Below are 18,671 nucleotides of genomic sequence, written 5' to 3' on the forward strand. Positions count from 1 at the left end.
TCACTCCCACTGATATGCAATGGGACCTTGGGTAAGTTACTAAAACTCTCTGAACCTGGAGTTCTTCATCTGATTAATGAGAATCTGACACCCAGGGTCCCACTATTTTCCTCACAGTGAGTATTAAGGTGATAATAAAACCGTAATATCCTGTGCCTTTCCACACTGAATAACATTTCAAATGCTGATTCCCAACCACTGCTTTGACTTTACCCTGAACAGGAAGACTCACGATTATACCATATCTTGTAAATTGCCAGCCTAGAATCTTCACCCTTCTATTTTTTAGACTTTTAAAAAGTGGAGGAAAATATTGAGCACCTCTGGAATAGAAACTTACTTTAAAGATGTCAAATCAGGTATGAAAGGTAAATACGGTTATCGACAAAACACATAACATAGTTATGTGTTTTGTTTGTTTTAATGACTCATTTTCCCCCAAAGGAAGTATTCAGAAGGCACTTAAAATTATATAAACTCGCTCTTGTCCTTTCCCACTTATGGCAATGTTTTTATTTTAAAAATCTAACAACAAAACTTCAAATATATCTGACCAGGAGGTATGTACCTCCTGCTTTTCTAGAAAGATGCAAAGCATCCAAAGAATTATTCAGTTAAGACAAAATTGACAAAGTAGCACAATTCACTCGCCATGTCTATCGAATCATAGTTCTTATTGTATTTTCAAACTTATGGATACAGTTAGCAGCAGCAGTAATAATTATAAGTATCTTTGTGTCATATATTGGTACTATGTTTCTAGAGACATTATATCATTTTTAACAAAACTTATAGAATTTTAGAATAGAAGAGATGAGAAAGAAAGTAGTCTAACTGCTCTCCGGCACATATGGAAATGAAGGCAGAGTTGAATGGACTTGCTTAAAATCACAATGCAAGGTTGTGGAAAATCAGAATTAAAAGCCAAAACACAATGTTTTGCCAGACACATGGGAGAAGCTCACTTAATATTTATGGAGGTGTGCTAAAACTTATTTCTCTCCTCTGATTTTTTTTCCACGATGGTCTGATATCAATGTCACCTCAGTAAAATTTAATGTACCTATGAGGTTAGTAGAATTCTTATATTTCTTCTTGCACGTTTGAAAAGGTGTGTGATTTGTCCATTTTCTTTGGTAGACAAAGGATTAAGTTCCATATTTATAAATAAATAGGTTGAAGCAAGTGAGTCCTAGAGGTCATATACCTTGCCCCAGGTCCAGGAGGAGACAGAGCCAGGGCTTGAATCTAGCTCCACCTGACCTTAAAGCTTGACCCCTACCGTCTCCAGCAACAATAGCTAACCTTGATCTGGTCCTTGCTCTGGGTCACATGGTATGCTGAGCACCTAACCTGCAGTATCTTATTGGCTATTCACAACAACATTTTATTTGCAAATACTATTATTGCCACTACCATTTTGCAAATGATGAAAGTGATGATTAGAAAGGTTAAGTAACCATCTTTTTAAAGGCGAAGTGAAAAGCACAATTTCTTGGCATGAAATAACTAAACCAGTCCGCCAGGCTGCCTGGATTCATCTGTACTATGGCATGCAGGCTGGCCTGGCTGGGGAATATAATATTGCACACAAATGTGCATCTCTTGCTCTCATGTGCAAGAGTCAAAGAAAAATACTTGAGTTGCCAAGGTGAAACCCATCACGCCAATAAAGAGCAAAAAGCCTTTCTTCAATCTTTTGATCCGTGAATTCTATACATAAATAAAATAATTATTGCTTTCATAAAATATCTGTTTGCCACTGACAGAAAACAGAACCGGTATGTCCTACAATAGCCTTTAAACAACTAAGGAGAAAGATCAAAATAAAAATAAATCTTGACCAGATTTATAGGTGCACGCTGATTAGTTCTTGTTTTTTCCTTCACATAAACAATACCTGAAAACAATGAGAAGGGAATGTTGAGACTAGGTCTCTTGTAACAGATGGGTTTTCTCTGACTTACAGTATGGTATCATGCCGAAAAAATAATGCTGGCCCATCATTCGTGAGGCTTGGCAGAAAGTAGAGCCCAGAAAAAGCGAAGGGGATTTTTCAGGATGCGGAATGGTGCAACCACTTGGATTTGAACAAAGTACCATTTTTTTTAACTGTACTTCTCACAGTTTTATGTTGTTGCATTTTGTTGTTTTCCCCACACAACTGTTTCTTTGCTTCCACTGGTAACAATTTTTTGATTCAAAAATTCTAATATTAAAACCAAACATCGCTCATCTGGATATGATCCTGGTGCTGACTAATGAGAAGCCACGTCTTATAGGAATTTAATAACACACACTGTGATGTAACTGGAGTTGTTTACCCGCTAAGCCACCACTTCCATTTTGTACCTCACATCCTTAGTAGAAATGCCAGTCAGTAAAACCAAGACATTATTTTTAAAAGAGTAAAAGTCTCATCTTTCTATAAACGCCCTTTTTAATGAAAACATCTTCATTTCCCTCAAGCAGCATTTTATCGAAGATGCACATGGCTAGGTGAATAAAAATACCTGTGAAAGGAAAGAAGATTCCCATCAAAGCTGTTGAAATCTGATTTCATTTCAGATTCTGGAACTCATGTTGTTTTCTGTTTAAATAGATTTGGTCTGTCAATTTCCCGACCTGCTGTACCATCAGCCTGTATGGACTGCTGTGGCCGACACGGGGGTTGTAGAGACAAATATTATTACGGACCGGTGATCGAATTGAACAGGTTTACACTGGAATAGATTTACAACATCATGATCTCTGACATACTGCATGGGACTGAAACCCCTCTCCATCCATAAAGATACATTTAAGACAGTATCATTCTCTCCAGGCTGAGAAGGTAAGCCTTGAGCCAAGGAGATGGCCAAACGTAACTGTGCATTTATATGCAGGGTGTAATGCAATATTTCACTGTATTTTTTTAAGGACACAAGAAAAAGAGTATTCCATATTTACTCATAACTATCATCTCCTTTCTATTTGGGGGAAGGGGCTTAGAGATATTTTTCCACCAAAGTGGGCACGAGGAAGTAAAGGAAAATAAATTATTTTTTGAGTATATCAGCAACAGCAGCAATTCCCTTGAAAACAGTCCCTCTAAAGGCTTGATAACAGCAACTGAAGAGGTGTGAATTATAGATAAGCACCCGTCCTATTTACTTTCACCAACAATGTTTAATTAAACGCAGTTCACACCTTTTCAGTCACTCTAACCACCCTTCAAGATTGTTCCTGCTTGAAAACACAATGGGGAAAATTATTTAGGGGAAAATATGTTTTCTACTTCCTCCTTAAACCTGGAAGGGCAAATAGGTGAGTACACTGTAGCAGCAAAATCAAACTGATCAAAACAATCCTATTTCCCTGGACATGGAGGCGTATCTCCATGTATTTTAGTTTTTGACAATAAAATCCAAATCTAGGACACACCCATTCAAAGTGTTAATTGATACATTACTTTTATAACATTTTTAAAACATTGATTTGCTTTTGGAAAATAACGATTCCTCAAGTCCAAACTCTAAATTAAGCCTTTTCGAATGAGTGTTAAGTTTGGTTTGAGTCTCTACAGCTCAACTAAGTGGCAATATAAAGATAATTAAGACCAAAAATATGATTGTCAATCACTTGTTACACTCTGAAATATGTTTTGTTTGCTACTCTGCTATGGGGTTTAAGGCAATTACTAAGGTAATGTTTCCACCACAAGAAAGTCAGCTATCACCACTGTCCTAACTCAGAGGAAAACTCTTTGTCATATGGGTTGGGCAGTTATCATTGGATTATTATTCATATGTTTTCCTTTGTTAAAATTGTTATCCTTTTAGTATCTTCCACATAAGCTTTCTTCTAGCAAGAGGAACCACGTCTGTCGTTTTCACTGCGGCATCACTGGAGCCTAGGATAGTGCTTGGCACGTGAGAGGAACTTAATAAATATTTAGGAAATGGATTATAAATGCAAAACATGTTCACTGTGGAAAAATCCGAACAGTGCCAAAAGCTATAGAGTAAACAAGAAAAGTACTCCCTACCCTGACTTTTTTTCACTAGTGTTAACACTGGTACCAATCTTTACCCTTCCTTCTGTTTCTCCATGCATATACCATCCTAATGTGTGTGTATTAATATAAATTATTACAGTACAAATTTGTATTTTTTTAATTTAATATAAATGCAATATAAGCATATTTTATATAAAATATATTTATATGTAAATTGAATCATCCTACTAGGCAATTTGTTTTCTTTTTTTAATTATTGAATTAAAGTTGATTTACAATGTTGTGTTAGTTTCAGGTGTACAGCAAAGTGATTCAGTTGTATATATATATATACATATATATGTATATATATATGTATATATATATATATATATATACACACACACATATATATGTATCTTTTTTAGATTCTTTTCTATTATAGGCTATTACAAGATATTGAATATAGTTCCCTGTGCTATAGAGTAGGTCCTTGTTGTTTATCTATTTTATATATAGTAGTGTGTATCTGTTAATCTCAAACTCCTAATTTATCCCTCCCCCCTCAATTTCCCCTTTGGTAACCGCAGGTTAGTTTTCTGTGTCTGTGAGTCTGTTTCTGTTTTGTAAATAAGTTCATTTGTGTCATTTTATTAGATTACACACATAAGTGATATATCATATGATTTTTGTCTTTCTCTCTCTGACTTACTTCACTTAGTATGATAATCTCTAGGTCCATCCATGTTGCTGCAGGCAATCTGTTTTCTATTTTATTTTTATACTTGGCAAAATATCTTGGTCCTCTTTCCATAAGGCTTTAATGATAAAGTTACACGCTTGTTTACAATTATTTTTCAACTTGAGGATGAGAAGACTTTGGGAGAATCTTCTTAGTTCCTAGTCAGTGGAGGAGTTAATTCTTAGTGGACAAGAGAAAAATAGCATGAATTCCACGTACCCAAATATAATCTGATTCATTCATCTTCCTATGACATTGTTCACAGTTAAAATCTTGGAATAAGAACAAGCCAGGAAAAATTATGAGATCTGGTGATGCCATACCTAATTGAAGCTCTGGTTCATTCATGAGGAATAAATACTTGGATCTACTTGGATTCAGAAGTTAAAAAAGAGGTGATCTCGGGACTACCCTGGTGGTGCAGTGGTTAGGAATCCGCCTGCCAGTTCAGGAAACACGGGTTCCAGCCCTGGTCCGGGAAGATCCCACATGCCGCGGAGCAACTAAGCCCGTGCGCCACAACTACTGAAGCCCATGTGCCTAGGGCCTGTGCTCCACAACAAGAGAAGCCACCACAATGAGAGGCCCGCGCACCACGGCGAGGAGTGGCCCCGGCTCCCCGCGACTAGAGAAAACCCACGCACAGCAATGAAGACCCAATGCAGCCAAAAATAAATAAATAAATAAATTTACTAAAAAAAAAAAAAATAGCCTATAAAAAAATAGGTGATCTCCAGTAACAACAAATTATACAAACTCATAAGGCTGACCCCAGGAACAAGGTACAGTCTATGACTCAACAGAAACAGTACATTTAAATATTTAATTTACCTCATATTCTTTCAAACTTCAATGACCATATTTCCATTTTGTTACTGTATAAAATTATCATATTTATTTTAAACTCTGGCAAATTTTCTGAAGAGAAGGAAACAGTAAAACCTAAATGCAGTATATAAAATGCACATCTACAAAGCACATACATATACAGAAATATATTAAAAACAAACCAAAAACTAAACCTAGGCCTCCCACAGAGAAGAACAATTTTTCTCCATCTCCAAGCTAAAATGTTAGTTTCACTAGACATACTGAAATATACAAAGATTTCAGGAACTTTGATTTGGGTGGGAGACTTGAGTGAATTCTAGAATCTATTTGGGTTCAGTTCCTGGCTCTGCCCTCATCTGCTGTGTGAACTTAGGCAACTCGTTTAGCACGGAATACATGCTCATTGTTATTATTTTGTGTCTGTTGTTGTTATCCCCAACTGAAAGCAACAATTTTAATACCATTGTTACAAACTCTTTATAATAGAATTTAAGTCCCAAAGAAAAGACTAGAAAAGAATAAAGAGTGCTTTAAACCTAAGATGAATTTTTAAAAAAGAAAGAAAACGGTACCCATATGAAGTGATGGATGTGTTAATTACCTTGATTGTGGCAATTATTTCACAATATATATTAATGAAATACAGGTCATCTACCTTAAAAATACGCAATTTTTATTTGTCAGTTATACCTCAGTAAAGATGGGGTGATCTCTCTGTAGACCTAGTAGTGTAAAGAAAGCAAAAAGACAATGACAGTAGCCTCTTGGCTACCCTTCATCCTTTGCCTTCTGCAAATTGTAAAGATGAAAAGAACCCGAACTGCCAAGCATACCTGGTGGGTTTAGCTACACATCAGATGTGTCCTACCTTGTCCCTTCCTGTTGATGTCAAGCAGTTAGCCACGAGAGATCAGCAAGTCCGGGTATAAAGGAGGAGTATTCTGCTATCAGATTCAGGATACTTACTGTGACCCCAGAGTTGCCTGGTTTCTCTAATATTTTTGTAATTCCCTGTGCATCCCACACCCCCAGCCTAAAGTACAGGAGCACTAGCACACAGCCTTACCTTCTTTGAGCATGCCCACTTTTAAACACTTCATGAAGCGGCAAGCCTGGCAGGATTTACGTCTGCGCTTTGTGATTTCACATTCATTCGTGGCAGGGCAGCTATATTCTATATTACCTAAAACACAGAGTTTAAGAAAAGAAGCTGTTAGATTTGCAAGACCCAGGCAACCCTAGCATCCCCAAGGCAACACCAACTCTGCTACTCCTGCCATCCTCCCTCAAAAAAAAGTCAACGGCAGTCATGAGGATGGCACAAATATGAAGCCAGATGCTCGCTATAACCACTGAAGATGCATCAAATAATGAGAAGATATATGGTGAAGCTCTTCAAAAGATTAAGCTTAAAATCAGCCTTTAAAATTATGCTTCATCCACTCATACAAAGTAGCGGTCTTCCAGAATTTGAGGATCCGAAAGAAATTTCCCAGCGGATTATTTCCATAAAAACACCAACATCAAAACCGTATTACAGTACCATCCATCCTGGACTTCTTTTGGTTACTAATGCCCTGATGCATCAGACTTTTTGTCTCTCTGACACTGAACAGTACAAATCTCAATGTGAAAAATGGTCAGCAGGCTAATTTGGGACTGCGCAGTAAGCTCCTTGAGGGCAGGGACTGAAGTTACACGGTTCTCGCTTCATCACTTACCAGAGCCTTACAATACAATTTTACTCTTGGAAAATGTTTACTGATGATGATGATCACCATCATCACCACCATCATCACCATCACCACCATCATCATCACCATCACCACCATCATCACTATCTTCATTACAACCATCATCATCACCATCTTCATTACAACCATCATGACCACCATCATCACCATCATCATCATCATGTTTATTCAATTACTTGCATAATGAATTCCAAACACTCAAGCTGCATGGAAGTGCTATAAATCAAAATAAACTGCTATGAAATTATATTTTTAATATTACAGTCTACATCATTTACGTTAGTAACAACACATTTGAAGTGATAAGGATGTCGCCAGAAGATCCAAACTTTAACTTGCAATTTTTCAATTAGTGCCAAAGACTATGTGTGGGAAGTGCTCTGGGGCTGCCTACAGCTTTGTAGAGAAGCTGCCTTTAAAATAAAGCCTCTCTCCCCTATCAGCTCTGTCACATAGTGCTTGAAGGTCTTTCGTTACTTCCTAACCCTTTCCCCTTGTGATTAAGTGCATTAGTATCTTAATGAAAATGCATTCTGTTTATTGCCCTCTTGGGAAGGGGGAGGTCATCACACCAAATGCATAAATTGTCATCAGAGACGGTCCGAGCATAATTGCAATTTTGCTGCTCCATGTTTGCAATACCCAGGGTCCATCCAAGTCCCCTGAAACATGCACAGATTCTAGTAATTAGCATAGAGTCTGCCTGGGACCACAGCATTGATGAAATATTTCAGAGTTAATCACACTTTGTAAACACTGATTTATATTGACTACCTTTCTCCAGACTGATGTCTCCTCATTAAATATCACATTAGTGGATTGCAGGATTGTACAAAGACTCAACTACTCAGCAACTGCTAATTCAACAGGAAGTAATACCTAACCACTCTTAACTACGGAGAACTGGTTAAGTATGCATGGCTTCAAAAAAAAAAAAAAAAAAAGCCTGTGCATTATAACTTAAGATAATCCTATCAAAATTGACTAAATTAGCATTCTAATTCAGGGTATTTATAATAATAAAAGCACCTACTTTTTAACATAATAGGTGAAATATTAAGAGTAATATTAATTGCATCAACAGAAGCACACACCATCACCTTCCTCAGAGATATTATTGTGTTACTGTATTATTACACTCACAGAAAACCAAGGATAAGTCAAAGGAACCAAACTGGCTGGGTCACGGCTGAGAATAAAAGGATTTAGAATCTGAACTTTAGATGAATGATTTTTCACTGCGATTTTCACTGAAAATTTATTTTGCATCAAGAGAGTGTTGCTAGTCATTTTCTAGGGGTTAATTAGTATTCTACTACCAGATCCTTCCACTCTACATGGCTCTCCTTATACTTATGTAAAAAGAAACCCAAGCCTCTGCTTTCTCAGGAAGAGTGGAACAATAACTAGTTAGAAAGAGAAAAAAAAAAAATGTTTTCCGAACAGCATTACTTCCCTTTTTTTGTTCCTCAAAAGTCAATACGAAGTCATCATTTGTTCACTTTCTAGTATCAAGGCATGAGCACAAGTTCCCCTGCCCCATCCCTTTTAACCCAGTGCTGGAAACTTCTACTGGGATGACCCAGCATCACACACACACAAAATAATCACCTTCCTTTTCAAACCAGTTCCTCTTCTTCTTTGAACATTATATCCTCATCCTTCGCAACAAGGCCCTTCTGACAGGCCCCTAAATGAGGCCTGTGTGAGCTCACACCTGAACTATGGTAGTTATCGCCTAACTGGGCATTTTGCCTCCGTCCCGTCCCCCTCTAATCCACACTGCATACCACGATCATATTCCTCTTCCTATGACGGCTTTGATCATGTCGTTAAATCAACTTTTAAAAAAATCAATAGATTCCTATGGCCTCTGGAATAAACATAAAATATTCACCTAGCCCACAAAATCCCTGCCCCATGTGACTCTCATCCACTTTTCCAGCAACATTACAATGATTACCTTATATGAACTTCCTGATGCACCAATTTGATTTATTCAGTTTTTGCTGTGTCCTTCAGACGTCCCTCTGAGGATGATCTATCTTTGCCCCTCTTTTCTTCTTAAAATTACTTCCAAGGCTCAACGTTCAACTCAAATTCCATTCAAATCTTTCATGAAAACTTCTCAAACCACCCTAGCAGAAAATGATTTCTTGGTTCTCATATCTTTTCGGGTACTCTCATCATATACAGACGTGCCAGATTCTTTTATACCTTTTCACGTGCATATTACCCATGAGATGGTCAGATCCTGGAGGCAAGGATTATTGCTTATGCGGAATAGAAATCCTCCACCCAAAAGTAGTATATAAGTAAAATAATACATTTTAAATTACGTGATATTTTTTGGTGTCTCAAGGTCATTTTTCTGAACATCAATTATGATGCTGTCACATAGTACTGTCCGCAAGGTCAGGTGAGCTAGATGGCCCATTAGGAAGCAAAATGAAGAACACAAGGAAAACCAGTCCACAAATCAAATTAAAAAGAAAAAAAAGTAGAAGAAAATCTAGTTAATTTTTCAAAACCTTACAAAAACACCTTTGACAAAAATGGAAATCCATGGCAAAACCAGGAGAGCTTATCAAGGAGAAAATAGAAAAATACAAAGGTTTCTGGGGAGTTAAGTGTGAAAAGAGAAAAAAAACCAAAACAAAACTGTAAGAAGTTTTAAAGGAAATAAAAGTACATCTTGATATAAATAAGAATAAAAGTAATATAAAATATGAAAATACAGATGGGTGGCACTAAAAGAGCTATTTAATGTTTATCTTATCATAACACTTACTATCATTTACAAAATGGGTGCCCTAAGAATTGGAGCCATGTTGCAGAAAACACTCAGGAGTGATTCAATTATAGCAGCTGAATCTATAGACGCCCCTTCTCTGAATGACTGTCTAAAGATTTTTATATTTCTTCAGAAACAGAAGGGAAATTGTCAAATTGCCATATGAGAGTTTTAGATCACATATAAAGAAGGATTCCAGTTTCCTTTCTAACCACTACATTCTATAATTCTTCAATGACAAAGAGATACGTAAAGGCAGAAGAATTTTTAATAGTGACTTAGGATGAGTTCTTGAGGGCAGAGTTCTGTCTCATTTATAGCTGAATCCTCAACGCTTATCAATAAGCCTACCATTTTGTACACGTGCAGGGCTGGGAAAGAAAGAGCAAGTCCCTGCCTCTTAAGGAATCTACAGTTTTACAGAGGAGACAAGACATGTCAACAAATCACAATACAACTGAGTGTGCAGTGCAACGGTTCTGGATTCAAGTCAGCACCAGACACCCGTGTACACGGATGCATCCCCACAGCTGCTGAGAGTGTGCTTTGGAAAGTCAGTGAATTCTTCACACAGGAGCAAATGATTGAACTGTGCTGTAAAAAATGAATAAATGACTACATTGGGGTAAAGGAATCTTCCCCAAGCTATAGAAAAAAACACCACATTCTTATAAAAATTTCGCTGTGAATGGAAAGAAAATACACTGGTCCTGAGTATTTTCATAAATGATAGATTTTCAGCTAAGCATATAGACATGGTTTACGATGAATCTGACATCCTTCTGCCAAATGTTCTGTTTCAATAAATTTGTCTTGACATATATGGAAGATAACCTTGATTTCACTAAGTAACACTGGTTTATACCTTGAAAAACAAATCAACATCATTCTAAAGAACTTCTTGGCTGGAGGAAAACCTCTCTAATTTCCAAGCCCTCCCACTGAGTTCCTTAGTTCATTGTTGTTGGCTGTGATCACCCACCCAACAGTCTTTGATTCATGTCAGAGTCTACAAAGATTCTGCCCTTGAAAAACCTTCCCTGGTGCTTTTTCTATTCAATGAAGAGAGCATTTTATCCTAAAAATATGCTGCCCCAAGCACCTAGGCAACACTGTTACATCTATTTTGATAATGGCTCTAAGACACTCTCCCAATAGACCCTATGATCTCGATGGGGCACTTGTTTTCCTTCGATTCACCAAGAGGAAACAGGCAAAAATATTTCCAGTAGCAACTGCCGGCTTCTGGAATGTTAACACTGGACAGTCATTCAGGGGAATGCAGAAGTTATTGTTCACAGCCTAGAATTCTCATTTCAGACACGGAGTTTTCTTGGATTATAGCTCGCTATTTTCTGGGCCACGTTTGTTATAAGGCACCAGGGACTGAATTGGGCAGCCGTGGATGACACGACTGGAATTTTCCCAGTTTTGTCAATAGCTGGGGAAATAAGCTCAGCTTCAGAGGGAACCAGATCCACGTGGAAGCTCTGGGTTTTTTAACCAGGCTGACAATCATGATAGAGCAAGTTATAATATCTCTTGGCGTCTTTTCAGAAGGTCCTGGGCTCTGATGACTGACTGCAGAGTCTTCTGTACAATCAGTTTGAGGGCAATATAATCCTCTCACTTACTGCTTAATAGAATCTTGCAGCTAGCTGGTGGATAGACTAACAGGGTGTATGTAAAACTTCAGCCTGGAGCGTCAGTGGATAATTTGTATATTCCTTTCAGTCACTTAATGGACTTTTACAGTTTAGCAGTGAAAGGGCTGAATGATGTAAATTAGCACGGCATCTCAAAATAAAAATATATGTCAAATCTTTACTTCTGACTCACATCTCTTGCACATAGTAATGAAGCATTGGGCTTTATGTAGTTCCCAAGAGCTGTCCTCTTTTTCATACATACAGACATCATAATTTTAAAGCCAATTTGAAAGCATCTGTCTATTTCCCCCAATTGTTTTAATTTTATTAACAGAACCAAATGGCTTGGGATGACCCAAGGGCACTCCAAGTGGGGTTTATCCAATTGTTTTCCAACATGAAGTGATTTAAAAATAATGGGATTCGCCTCAGTACACAATTACAGAGCATTAAAAACATGAAGGCAGTAATCTGTAGTATTTTTGTTTTAAGTGTCCAAAAGCAGGAAAAAGAAAGAAGGAAAACCCTCTCTTTACTGTATGGTAGTAAAGGTTTTTCCATACAGTGATACAACTTCCCTTTCTTTCCTTTTCTTCTCTTTTTTGTGTTTAAAGCTCCTTTGTTTCTAGCTCCTTTCTCCTCATTCTACCTGAAATAGAAAATAACAGTATCTATAGCCGGGATTATATAATGTGAGATAATAACTCATTACATACCTGTGGCAAAAAAAAAGTCATAATTCTATCAATGCATATTTAAGTAAAGGATGCTATTTTATTTTCAAAGAACGCACCCAAAGTTAGACTTCAAAATAAGTTACTTAGGGACGCTATATCTCTTCCCAGAAGAATGCTCTGAATACTTTTTGAAACTTCTTTCAAACTGCCACTAGAGTTATTTCAAAGCTATAAAGCAGAGAGGGGAAGGAATCAAATGACACTTTGCTCATACTCACCCAAAATATCTGACTGGCCAAATACAAGACACGATGCCGAACGACGGTTGTCTATTACGAAATGTTAAATCTCCCCTCAAAGGTCCAAGAACTGCCATCACTGAAGATATTTCAAGAATCTGCCTCAAGTTCTCAACGAAGATGCCCCAGACTATGACAAGGAATGGCAGCCCCAGGCAACCGAGGGGACCCCACCCACCTGCGAGCTCTAAGACGTGGCAGATGGAGGAGGTGGGGGAAGAGGGCCACGTCCGGCTAACAGGCACACCGGGCTCTCAGCAAAGCAATTTCCTACACAGGGTTATGCCAGAGCCTCACATTCTTTGCCTTTTGGCTGCCCCTCTAACCCTCTACAAAATGAGGTGGGAGACAGGCGGGTCTAGAAAAGGTCACTTGATATTTGGTTCTTTAAGGTTCTACTGGATTAAATTCTGATCATCACAAAAGCAATTTACAAGAGCCCTAAAAGTATGTGGGCACAAATGACTGCCTTTTCACAGTGAAGATCAGGCCTTGCTCCCAAATGCGAGTGGATGATGCTTTGCCTTTAAGGGAAAAAGATCAGGAAAAAACCCACAAGCAGGCAGGTTTATTTATTTTTTATTCTTTTTTATTTTTTGGCCGTACCACACAGCTTGTGGGATCTTAGTTCCCTGACCAGGGATTGAACCCTGGCCCCCCAGCAGTGAAGGCTCAGAGTCCTAACCACTGGACCGCCAGGGAATTCTCCAAGCAGGCAGGTTTATAAATCCTAGTGACTGGAGACTAAACCACAGACTCTGGTTTCATCCTCCAGCCATCTGTGTTGGGAGGGCCATTGAGCCTACAGTGGGTACCAGCATTGACTGCCTCCATGCAAATACATGTATCTAATCACAAGATTACATTTCCCCATTGTATTCAGTGAACAATGATTTAGCAGGAAAACAATGCTGTACAATGGGGAGGAATTATTTAGTCTTAATTTTTTTCCAATTTAAACAAGACATACCCTGCCTCAGTTTCCCCCAAACTTGTAAACATGGCCACTCCTTTATTGCTTTAATTGCACAACTGTTAACACTGAGCACGGTGCATGTTCATCTCAAAGAGAAGTTGGGAAAAAGTTCTTGTGTGCCCATGTATATCCATCCTTAGCATACGGCCTTGCATATGGGTCAGGAAAACGTCTGAGGATGAATAAGTGAGGGAAGAAGGAGAAAGGAAGCGGCAGATCTCAGTTCAAATTCCAGCTCTGCACTTTCTTAGCTGTCAGAACTCAAACCGGTCACTTCACCTTCATACTCCCAGTTTGCTTACGTACAAAAGAGGAATCATCACTCCTGCTTTATAACATTGTAAGCATTACGTGGAATATAGGTATTAAAATCATATACAGTTTTGTTCTCCCTTCTGAGAAGAAAGGGAAGAAACACTGTAAGATTTTCATCGACGATGAAACATTATGAAATACTCTGACTCAAAGACCTAAGCGTGGAGTTTGGGAATAGTATAAAAACAGTCTTCTGCAGATTTATGCAAGAGTGTGAGAATGAATATGCCATTCACCCAGAGAACTGGAGAGAGGATTTTGTCTTGCCAACAACTCTCGTGTACACAGCTATAGTTTACAGATACCAGGAGGAGAGGAAGAAGTGTAATAACTCAAGTCATTTTTTAAAGCACCAAATTGTCTACGAAGTGAATTTCCAAGACATCAACCACCTCTCCTCATGAACATTTCCTGTCACTTCCCTGGAGCTTGTTAAACTGCCCATCGCTGGGTGTAATCTGATTATAATTGAGGGCAAAGCATTTGCAAAGCTCTTCAAAATCTCACCCCAGCCTTATCTCTTGCCGCAGTTCCAGGTCAATCCCTACCCCTATCCCAAGTCCACCCCCTTGTCTGACACCCACGCTGAATTACTTCCAGTTTCTAGAAAGCAGCATTGTCTTTCCTGCTGGTCCTAGATGTGCTTCTTTTATCATTTCTTCAATGAAGCTCTCCCAGGGCCCACAAGACTGGGGTCCAGGGGTCTGTATGGGTATAACTAGTTCATCTCGCACTTACCTTCAAGCGAACTTTTCTCCTAGCCTTTAAGGCACTTTATTACATGTGTCTAGTGAATTGCCCACCTCTTGTCCCAACTGTACAACTGTCCGTTCCTTGAGGACGGGGACTTACTCCCCTGGAGTCCCCAGCAGAACGTTTCATTACCCGTCCACTTGATTTTTACTGATCCTATTTCTCATTCCTTCATTTTAATGTTTAGCTCCAAAGTACGCATAAAAATAAACTAGGTACAGTCAATTAGACAGAGCATAACTGATAGCAGCCCACCAATAATATACCATTTGTCATAAAGCAACACAGATTTTTAGGCTATTAGACTTAGAACAAATCCCAAATTCCAGTAGGTTCAGGCTCCTGGTTTTATGTAGACCTGAAAGAGGTGGATGGGTACTGACTTATCTATGATCACTCAACCCTCTTTACAAGGATAAGTGCTAGTTAATTGCAGAAAAGAGACTAAAACTCAAATTCCTGACAACCAGCCCAATGCTCTTTCAATGCACCTGTTAAAACTTACATACCAACACCTCTAATAAACAGTAAGAGTGTGGAGCACTCTTCTATGTGCTCTACATCTATGAACCCCCATTTTGCAGATGAGAGAATTAAGGCACAGAGAGAAGAGGTAACATGCCCAGAATTACACAGCTTACAAGCGCCAGAGCTAGGATTGAAACCCAGGCACTCTGGATCCAAGTCTCTCCTCTTAACTAAGATGCAATGTCGCCTGACTCTAATCTCCAAAAGAAATTAATTGAGTGCTGTAACTGAGTGTTGTTTAGAACAGAAATGAAAAATGAAATCGTTATCTCCTGAGAGGGTGCTTTGTGTAGCTGTTGTTGTTGCTGCTACTGTTGCTGGTTGCAAAGGAAATTTTGATGCCTGGGAATGTGGTAGGATAGGGTGGATCTTGGCATTGTCATTTGCTGTTGTCAGACTTGTGGTGCAAGACCAGCTGTGGGAGAGGATAGGGTTGCTCTTGGAGAAGGGAATTCCTCAACACCTCAAAAAGAAATCCCTCAACTTGTCTCTGTACCACTATGGTTTGTGACCAGTTTAAGTCCACAGAAACCAAACAAACCGTGTCACCAAAGCAACAGGTGTCAGGTTGTACACATGTATTTTATAGATCCCCAAACACAGCTATTGTTCATGATCGGAAAAAACTCAGAATCCAGAATCGGCAGGGTGTGCTTTGAAATGCATTTAAAAGGGAATAACAGTATACAATCAAAAATGCTTACTGATGAAAATGATGGAGAATACAAATCTCTCTCATCAAGGTATGCAGAAATTTAACGTTTTTAGCTTTGACAATGACATCTTCTTGGAAAGGGCTACTGCTCTTTTGCAGTGTAGAAAACATCCCCTATGTGATGTGTGCAGACACTTCATCTTTGCCTTTAAGCTCCTATGGTATAGGGATCGTGTCACGGTCTTCATAAAAGAGCTCAAAAATGACCACTGCCACCTGAAAGGTGTTATATCTGAGCTAACCGTAACTCCCCAAATTTGCTGTGCTCAGGATCCAACTCCAATTCTTATGTGTTCTTTCTCTACTTAGAAATTTTAAACAGCCTTGATATGAGTCTGCCTGTGTCTCTTTAAACATACAATTAAAAAAAAAAAAGCTCTGTTAACATAATACTCTTGGTGAAAGGAAGAAATGCTAATTAAGTCTAATGCATCCACTCCATTTGGATAGAAAGAGTTTCAATGTGCGCATTTTGCAGTGGCAATTACCGAATGGTACAGTAAGTCCGTATGACAAGTGTGGAGGCATTAGGATCCTACCCTATGTGACAAAAACAAATGACTCAAAGAGGAATTTGACTTCATGCCAATCTTGAGATTTTCCTTCTACCTTAAACAAGTCAAAACAAGCATACCCTTTCCTAATACTGCCCCTAAGTGCTTTGTTCTTGAATGCTACCAGTGTGCCCAGAACTCCTAAGAGACATTGGTATTAGATTCTTCCTTCCGGATCAAGTTCACGTATTCAACAAGTGTCGACCTATGTCCTCCAAAGCTGGTATGGATTTGGGGAAATCCTGCTTGACACAAGTGATGGTAATTGATCTATATTTAAACTGTAGAATGTGATATAACTGTGATTACAAGATGCTAGAGTCAAATGGGTTCAAGTCCCAGTTCTATCATTTTCTGTCTGAGTTGGGGCAAACTTTTAAACCTGGAGTTACTTTCTTTGTAAATGAAGTGGTCATGGGACCTAGCAGTTGATACCTCATGGGGTTGCTGTGTGAAGCAAGTGAGATCGTGTATTGAAGGTACTGAGCAGAGTGCCTCATACAGAGTGAGCCTTGATTATCAACCATCATCACAACAGGGTAACGATACTCAGGAGAGGGATGCAGAAGAAGAGCCAAGAGGGACTTGCGAAGGGCCCGGTGCTGGGCCTCAGCCCAGAAATGAGGAAATGCTGGGCAGAGAATTCCTCCTGGCCGGCACTAGGAAGCCAAAAGGCTAGGAGCGTAGTAGGTCTGTTAAATCAATAGGCACCATTAGGAGAAGCATAAGCCAACGTTCAAAAAGGAGTAATGACTAGTCACCCCAAGAGTCAGGGGACGCCAACAAGGCTGCCAGCTGGATTTAGAGTAAAACAGAGAAGCTCAGAGGAGAACCAGTAAAGCTCGGACCGTGTAGCGTGTGTGCCTGAAGATTCTCCTCTCGGAAAGAAAACCTGGGCACCTAAACTGTCTGCTCTGACAGGGTGGTCAGCAAAGGACCTGACGTCTCCTCAGGGAGGAAAAGTACAGAGGGAAACTTAGCAGGGGAGAGTGGGGGGCTTCTTCCTGTTGGATGATGATCCAGGGGAGGCAGGGTCAGGATTCCTCTTCCTGGAAACACTTAATTCTTACCCCTTTATAAAACAGCAGGGGTCCACAAGCTTTTTCTTAAAGGCCCAGATAGCCAAGAGTTCAGCTTTGCAGGTCCTTCAGTGTCTGGTACAACTCCTGTAGAAGCAGGAGAGAAGCCACAGACAACGCAAGAATCGGTGCGGCTGTGTTCCAATAGAACTTTCTTTAGCAAAGTGGATTTGGCCCCCAGGGCCTTGGTTTACTGATCTTGGGTCTAAAACATGTGGACAAAAGGCTGCAATGATAAGAAATACTTTACAATCTCTTATCCATCATTTCCTCTTTTTTTTTTTTTTTTCTCACAACCCTGTAAAGTAGCTTCTTATAAGTTAGGTTCAGATATTAAAAAAGAAATCTCAGTAAACTGAGACGAACAGGTGGCAGGATGAGTTGAAGGGCTTTTGCTTGAAATATTTGTAAAATTTGAAATTGTTATCCACGTAAAACATAGTCTGAGGACTCTGGGGACAGCGAGGGTGTTCCAGAAGCAAGGAAGCAGTGCAGACGCTTTGGAAGCGAGGGAAAAAAAATACAGGCGCAGTCAAGGACAAAATCTTGGGCTAGATTCGTTCCTTTGAAGATTCTTGTACTTGCCTCTGATCTTCCTCAAATGGAAACTATGTTAATAGTATGCGCTGAAAGAAAATGGGTATCAGAATGCAGATGTAGGGTATGCTTTCAGATTCACGCTAAAGCATTCAGATCTCAAGCTCTAAATTTTAAATTAATCCAGATTTTCTTGTACTAAATTCTCTTGTTTTCTTTCTAGGATGACTCAGTGATGCCCTTCTAAAAAAAAAAAAAAACATATAAAAATATGGCTGTTTCTTTAAACTTTTTCAAACCAAAATAAAACAAGAGTTAATTCCAAAGAATATAATTTTTTCCTATAAACATCCAGATGCATTCATATAATCACTTAAAAGAAAAAAAAACTCCTTCTGACTAGTATTCATCATAAGAAAAAAAAAAATTGATTCTGAGCTGCCTTCTATTGTGGTCACAACGTTTAGTAAGTGGACAGGAGAAGAAATAAGC

The 18,671-nt window shown here is 38.9% G+C and overlaps 1 protein-coding gene across 12 annotated transcripts in view; it reads right to left on the reverse strand.

Moving 5' to 3' along the window:
• The window catches only part of LOC103015852 (cyclin-Y-like protein 1), a 311,035-nt gene that overhangs the window by 152,529 nt on the left and 139,835 nt on the right, over positions 1 to 18,671 (reverse strand). For 11 of the 12 annotated variants that reach the window (XM_057542040.1, XM_057542010.1, XM_057542054.1 and 8 more), the window contains one exon: positions 6,616 to 6,732. The exons of the other annotated variant lie outside the window; for it this stretch is intronic. In XM_057542040.1, coding sequence (XP_057398023.1) covers positions 6,616 to 6,732 — 117 coding nt within the window. The remainder of the gene's footprint in view (positions 1 to 6,615; positions 6,733 to 18,671) is intronic. 12 annotated transcript variants of the gene reach the window in all.

Source organism: Balaenoptera acutorostrata, chromosome 1, assembly GCF_949987535.1.
Source record: "Balaenoptera acutorostrata chromosome 1, mBalAcu1.1, whole genome shotgun sequence".
In the NCBI taxonomy this organism is placed as follows: domain Eukaryota; kingdom Metazoa; phylum Chordata; class Mammalia; order Artiodactyla; family Balaenopteridae; genus Balaenoptera; species Balaenoptera acutorostrata.